Source organism: Elephantulus edwardii, unplaced genomic scaffold (assembly GCF_000299155.1).
Source record: "Elephantulus edwardii isolate Elephantulus edwardi_28Jun2011 unplaced genomic scaffold, EleEdw1.0 scaffold00196, whole genome shotgun sequence".
Taxonomy (NCBI): domain Eukaryota; kingdom Metazoa; phylum Chordata; class Mammalia; order Macroscelidea; family Macroscelididae; genus Elephantulus; species Elephantulus edwardii.
The window spans coordinates 2,982,206-2,989,985 of record NW_006399946.1 but is presented as its reverse complement, the minus strand read 5'-3'; the positions used below and the strand labels follow the sequence as shown (position 1 = coordinate 2,989,985).

Here is a 7,780-nt window from a genome sequence, read left to right as displayed (position 1 = left end):
CAACCCAGGTGCCCATCAACAAACAAATGGATAGAGAAGCTGTGGTATATTCACACAATGGAATACTATGCTGCATTGAAAATCAAGGAACTCATTCAATATTATTCAAAATGGGTGAGCTTGGAGGACATTATGCTGAGTGAAATATCTCAGTCGCAAAAGGACAAATATTGCATGATGCCACTGCTGTAAAATGGGAATGATATCAGGGTGGGGGTAAGACTGAGAAAATCTGGATAAATTGTGTATACTGCACTGAAATAGGTGAGGGATTGAATAATTTAAAAATGATGTATGATAAAGTATTATGGTTATCACAAGAGTTCACAATTAAAGTTGCATAGTGGAATGTACTTGGGACGGTGGGAGGGGTGTGGATGGATTGTGTACCAGGGAGGGAGTCTCACTTTTGAAAGAGAGGAGCGTACTGGGGGCAGGGGGAGAGGGCTGGGTGGGTAGAGAAGTGAGCAATGAATGAATGTAAATCCAAATTCTCTGTAAATGTTTATTAAAATTATTTAAAAAATGGAAAAAATCTCAACTTCGTTGTAAATAAGTTTATTATGAATCTTTAATTTCTTAAAAGATAAATATTTTCAAATTTCTACAGATGTTTCATGAGGTTGTAGGAGTAAAAAAGCAGTTGATTCTATAAATAATAGATAATGTTGTCATGCTATGTACTCTCAAGTCAGAAACAACTCATAGCTGACCCTCTAGTAGATTTTCAGCTACAATAAATCACACAGAGAGACAGTACCCACCTTTCTGCACAGAACAGCTGGTGAATTCTTAACACTAAGCTGTCAGAGGTCCTCTTAAATAGATAAGTGTTGTTGTTGTTGTTGTTGTTGTTGTTGTTGTTATATGCCATTGAGTTGCCTGCAACCCATACACAGTAGAAATAGATAATGGACACATATTGAAGTCGGTGAAGAGAAAAGCAATAAATAAGAAGGATATGGTTGGTACAATACCACTAAAGAAAGGGAAGACACGGAGAAGTGTGACAGAGAAAGAGTGTGGTTACAATATGGGTATTTTAATTAATTAATGTTCTAAACTAAAAGAAATATGAATGGTTAACTAGAAAGTCAATTTGTTTTTCAAACTTTTGCTTGAACTGCAATTTTAAAAATTAAATACTCAAAAATTTCACCACTGTATGCACTAAAATATTTATAGCTAAAGTGGTATGAAGTCCTAAACATGCTTCAAAATAATGTCAGGTGTGTCAGAATGATAAGTAGAGCAATATTGGCTGGAAGTTCTTATTTGTTCCTTAAATCACTTATTCTAGTTTATATCTGAATTTTAAAATAAAAAACTGAGAAAACCGTTGCGTGTTGACAGATGGAAATAAAATAAAGCCATTCTGAAAACAGTCTTGAGGTCATGTGGCATTTGGAGTCTTGTTTGCTATTACTTTCACAACTTAAGACCAAAAAGATTGTACAGATAGACAACATCATGATGGATGGGGAAGAGACTGAAACTGTCAACAACTTCATCTTAGTTGGATCCATAATTAACACTTTTGGTACCAGCAGTCAGGAAATAAGGAGATACATCGCGCTGGGAAAGTCTGCAGTTAAGGAGCTCTCCAAATTTTTGAATCATGTCAGTTTGAGAACTAAAGTGCATTTAATTCAGGCCATGATTATTCCAGTCACTGGAGAGCTAGACAATGAATGTGAATGACAGAAGAAGAATTGATACCTTTGACTTGTGTTGTTGGAGAAGAGCACTGAACATACTATGGACTGCTGAAAGCCCAAACAAATACAACTTGGAAAGGGTGCAGCCGGGTGCTCCATGGAGCAGCCTCCAGGGCAGACTTATTTGTTCTCCTGGCTGTCCACCGTATGTTCAACACTTCAGGCATGTTGCTAGAAGGGCCAATTCCTTGGAGAAGGACATGCTTGGAAGGGCGGAGAGTAGGCAAAGGAGAGGAAGACCTTCAACCAGGTGGATGTCTGACACGGTGACAGCCGCTTTTGTCTCTACTGTGTCAAGAAGCGTGTACATGACTCAGGATAGGATAGGACAGGGTTCAGATCCACTGTTCATAGGGTCACTACAAGTCGTACTTGATGGCCTCTAACAAGAACAACAAGATCAGAAACTGGGAAATGGATCTGATAAACAGTAACATTTTATAGTCAATTTTATTATTTGTCCCTTTATATTTTGCATGGCTGTTTTTAACATACTAGCACTAGTTCATTTCAAAGCCTGATATGCATAGAGTAAAACTTAAAAACAATTCAGTGTTATAATGCTTTCTGCTGACATATTAACATTCTGTCCTACATTGCCTTTGCAGCTTTTGTCCATGACCCAAGATGACTACAAGCCATCTGATGTTAGTATGTTCTTAAAATTGTAATTTATTTTTATGTAAGAGATACACATGTTACAGAAGTAGAACTGACTATTTAGTTGTATTTTAAAGATCTATACAATTTTCATCAGGTTTTGAAACTTTCTTTGCATGAATTCTGTTTAGCTTATTGTTAAAACACTGGTTCTGGAATAGTAATACAAAGTGGATTTAAATTTTTTAAAAGCCATGTTATTGGATATTTTAAAATACTTTTCTCAGTAGATAGGCATATTACATGTTAGTCTATGGTATTTATATTTATAGAGTTGTATAGTTAAGAGTTATAGTAATTATAGTTTTATAGTTAAGAGTTATAGGTGTTATAGTTATTTCCAGAGCTCTGATGAGTAAAGAGTTGTGATGCCAACCTCAAAGCAGGCTGTTTAAATCCACCAGTTTCCCTATGAAAGAAAGAAGGACAGTCTCCTTGTTTGTGATTTACAACCTCTGAAAACCCTCTGGAGGTTCAGCCATGAGTCGATTCTGATTTGGCAACACACAATGACATAATAATTCCTAGATATATACATCTATATATACTGTACATATTCCTGTGTATGTTTATATTAATATGTACATCTTTAAATTGTACAAAGAGACAAGAAGAAAGTAGGGCACTACTTTATCATCTTTTGTATTCTAAGGACTAACTAAGGTAATAAAGCTGACAGCAGAGGCTTCTAGAGGAGGAAAAGAAAGTTGTGTGGGTCTCATGTTGAGCTGATGAGTGGGATAAGGGATGAATTGGGCCAGGAAAAGTTGAAGTTCCACACAACACGGGCCAATACCTGAGGACACCAGAATCAGACCATGAGGGTCTCTGTACACCGTCAAAGGAGTATGCACTTGGCACTGAGGAGAGACTGTAGTCACACAATTTTCCATAGAAATGTGAAAAAAAAATGGAATAACACTGCAAGCATTGCTCTATGGGCACAGGTGTGGAAAGGAGTGGGCATGATCCATCTTCTACAACATGGTGGGTAGAGCTGGCCTGCTTGCAGCTAGGGTGGTTTTATTGAACTGTGGGTGGAGTATGGGAAGGAAGTGTTATCTGAGCTATGATAACGCTGCTGTCACAGGTATGTTCTTCTGCTTCCCAACAGGGCCTGCTGGTGACCGTGAATGGCAAGCCAGTGGACTACCAGGCCATCCACACACAGCTACCGAGAGAGAATGGCCCAGCCAAGGCTGATGTGTACTCCACACCACAGTACCGCTGGGGGACGTCGGCTGAGGCCACAGGTACAGGGAAGCACTGAGCCACCACTGTCCAGCAGATGCCCAAGCCATGTCTTCATGATTTGTTTTTAAATTTGTTCAATTTTGCACTTTCTTTTTTTTTGTATAAGGATATGTAGAACCTGATATTCTCTAAAATTTAAATTCTTTGCATTCTATGTTTTTCTGAAACATCTTGCTAAACTGTGTTCTAGCCTTTTAGATAAAAATAAATTCAAACAAATTTTGAAAGTAAAAGGTAAAAAAAAATACCTTGAGCATTGTTGTTGTTGTTATGTGCTGTCAAGTCACTTGCAACTCATAGCAACCTTATGTACAACAGCCCTTAAACCTGCTCTATCCTGTGCCAACTTTATGGTCTCCAACACACCTACTCTCATTATCCCAGCCACTGTATCAATCCATCTCATCGATGGTCTTCCTCTCCTTCTCCGTCTCTCCACCCTTCCAAGCATGATGTCACTGTTCAAGGACTGTTCCCTCCTTGCAACATGCCCAAAGTATGTCAGACGAAGTTTTAGAATCCTTGCTTCCAAGGAGCAGGCCAGCTTCACCCTATCTAAGATGAACCTGTTTGTTCTCCTGTCAGTCCATGGTATATTCAAAACTCTTCTCCACCATCACAGCCTAAAGACTTCAATTCACCTTCTATCATCTCTAGTCACTGTCCAGCTCTCTGATGCGTAGCAAGCAGTTGCAAAGACGATGGCTGGATCATGTCAACTATTTTATTTTTTTTAATCCTTAATGTCTTTGTAAGTGTTTTAGTCTTGCCATAAGTTTTAACACTTAATTGTAGTATTTTTTAATTAATTGTAGTTTTATACTTGCCATTTTAGTCTTAATATTTATACTAACTAATGTCTACAGAATTTATAAGAAGGAGTCACATTCGCCTTCTTTTCTTTCATTTATTGTGTTGGAGGCAAGCACAAGATTAGCACAGATTACAAAGTGATAACCTGATGAAATGCTAAACATCTGCCTTGCTAAGGGGAAGGAACTTTCCTCCCACTAGCACAAACGGCCAAGGGTGAGACTAGGGGTTTTTGAAGCGGGTGTGTGTGTGTGTGTGTGTGTGTGTGTGTGTGTGTGTACGTGCATGAATGTGTTTGTTCTTTGGTTGGTTTCCCTCCCCCGACACACATAAGTAGAGTATTTATTAAAAGAAAACAAGGAATGAAGAGCTTTGCCAAGGGACACACAGAGTGGCAGGAAGGAAAAAACCCACACCATGACTCTGAACAGAAGACCTGTAGAGTTTAAAGAGATCTAGATGTACAGGAGATTCATAAAGGAAAATGAGGGATTCCAAGAAGTAGACCTTGAGAATTAAGTTGCATGTATCCAGTTCTTCAAGATGGAATGTACTGTAAAGTCCTCTGGATTAAGATACATTGCTTATTCAGACAGGATGAGTGAATCCTTTCCCAGGGGATTAATTTGTTCAAACTAGGTCAGCCCTCTGATGTGAGCAGTGTTTCTGTGCATGCTCCATGAAGGAAGATTAATCAACCAACTTGAATTATACAGATGATACAACCTTGCTTACAGAAAGTAAAGAGAACTTGAAGCAATGGCTTGCAGAAGGTCAAAAACTAGTCTTCAATATGGACTACTTCAAGATGGAAAGATAAAAAAAATAAAAATCCTCACCATTAGAACAATAGGCAACATTATAGTAGTTGATGATTAAAGAAGAATCTAGGGAACTCTGTTGGCCTAGTGGCAAGAAGCTGTGCTGCATTCACAAAGGCATGTGTTCAAATCCACCAGAAACTCTGCTGGAGGAGGGACAATCGCCTTTTTTGCCAGCCAGGTGTTATTCGATGGTACACAACAAGAAAAAAAAAGAAAAGAAGAATCTATGCCTTTGAGTTGTGGTGTTAGAGTACTAAATATCCCATGGACTGACAAATGAACACACAAATCTGTCTTGAAGAAGTGCAATCAGGGTGCCCTTTAGAGGCAAGTATGATGAAACTTCTCACATATACTTAGCACATTATTAGGAAGGCCAATCCTTAGAAAAAGACCTCATGCTGGGTAAAAAAAAAAAAAGAGGGGAAGACCACCAACAAGATGAACTGATAAAAGACTGTAACAATGGACTCAAGCATATCGGAGATCTTGAGGATGGTGCTTAATGAGACAAGGTTCATAGGGTCACTATGAGCAGTAGGCAACTTAATAACAGTATTTGAGAATTTAGATCAAAACTAAGACACCTTTATCTTTTTGCATGAGATAAGTGAAAGGAAATGTGTAGAATTTTGACTGTTGACACCCTCAAACATACTGAAATAATAGATTGAAGCAAGAAGTTGCTATAGTTTTTGTTATATTCTGTATAATCTTTGTATCATAAGCTACCAAGTAATCAATTACTTACAAACCTAGAGGTTTACAAGATTTATTATCAGTCTCTGTGATCTGACATCTGAATGCAGCAAAGCTGGGCTTGAGGTCTCTCATGACATTGCAACAGAAAATTTTCCTGGGACTATGACCTCACCTAAAGACTGACTCCAATGAGAACTTGCTGCCAACATGATCACATTCTTTTCAAAATCTGGCCAGGTATTTATACCTGAGCATCTTCTCAGATGCCCACAGCAAAAACCACAGTCTTTTAATAAACCTCATATTGGAAATGGAATATTTCCTTTATGTAGGGTTCTATTTGTAAGAAGCTAGTCACAGGAATTAATGGAATAACAATTGACGTATTTCAGCAAACAGATGCTGCTCTGGATGCACTTACCAGATTGTGCCAAGAAATCTGGAGGATAACTGCCTGGCCAACAGACTGGAAGAAAACTGTATTTATTCCCATTCCAAAAAAAGGATGACCCAACAAGTGTGGAAATTATTGAATAATAAACAGCACATCAGTCAAGAACCTCCAGATGTAAAGTCTAAGTTTAGAAGAGGTTGTGGTACTGGGTATATTATAGCTAGTGTTAGATGGATCTTGGCTGAAAGGAGAAAGCGCCAGACGAATGTCTTTCTATGTTTTATTGACTATGCAAAGGCATTTGATTGTGTGGATCACAACAAACTGTGGCTAACTCTGAGAAGAATGGGAATTCCATAACACTTGATTGTGCTTATGCAAAACCTATACTTGGACCAGGAGGCAGTCGTCAGAACAGAGCAAGAAAAACACGGCATGTTTCAAAATTGGGAAGAACGTACACCAAGAATGTGTCCTTCTCCATTCCTTTTCAATCTATGTGTGGAGCAGATCATGAGGGAGGTTGGGCTTTATGAGGAGGAATGTGTCATCAGTATTGAAGGAAGACTCATCAAGAATTTGTGTTATGCAGATGGCACAACCGTGTTTGCCAAAATGGAGGAGGACATGAAGCACTTGCTGAACAAGGTCAAGGACTGTAGCAATATGGATTGAAGCTCAACATTCAAAAAAACAAAACTTCTCACTACTGGGCAGCTTCAAGATAGACAGTGGAGAGATTGAGACTGTTAACAGCTTCTGCTGGCTTGGCTCCACAGTCAACACTCTTGGTACCAGTAGGCAGGAAATCAAAAGACAAATTACATTGAGAAAGTCTGATATCAGGGACATCACCAAAGTACTGAAGAGCAATGATGTCTGTCTAGAGACTAAGGTGTGCCTGATCCAGGCCATGGTCTTAACAATTATGTGTTATGCATCAGAAAACTGGACAATGACTAGGGGTGATAGAAGGAGAATTGATGCCTTTGAGCTGTGGTGTTGGAGAACAGTATTGAATACACCATTGACTGCTAAAAGAAGGTTGGTTCTGGAGAGGGTGAAGCCAGGCTTCTCCTTGGAGACAAGGATTCTGAAGCTCTGACATATTTGCATGTTGCAAGGAGGGACCAATACTTGGAGAGGGATATTATACTCGGGAGAGTGGAGGGACAGAACAAGAGAGGAAGACCCTCAATGAGATTGATTGATTGATTGATTGATTGATTCAGTGACTGGTGTAATAGGGATAGGTGTGTCATCAACAATAAGGTTAGCCCAGGAAAGAGCAGGGTTCAGAGCTTTTGTATATAGGGTATGAGTCTATGAGTCGCAGTGACTCAGCAGCACATAACAACAAAAACAACAACAACAATATCACTAATATCATACTCAAGCAAGATCTTACTGAGGAT

General features: G+C 38.8%; 1 protein-coding gene across 1 annotated transcript in view; it reads left to right on the top strand.

Moving 5' to 3' along the window:
* The window catches only part of PIEZO2 (piezo-type mechanosensitive ion channel component 2), a 731,335-nt gene that overhangs the window by 437,650 nt on the left and 285,905 nt on the right, over nt 1-7,780 (top strand). Inside the window, exons 9-10 of the mRNA XM_006897012.1 lie at nt 2,327-2,365; nt 3,493-3,631. Of these exons, the coding sequence (XP_006897074.1) occupies nt 2,327-2,365; nt 3,493-3,631 (178 nt within the window). The remainder of the gene's footprint in view (nt 1-2,326; nt 2,366-3,492; nt 3,632-7,780) is intronic.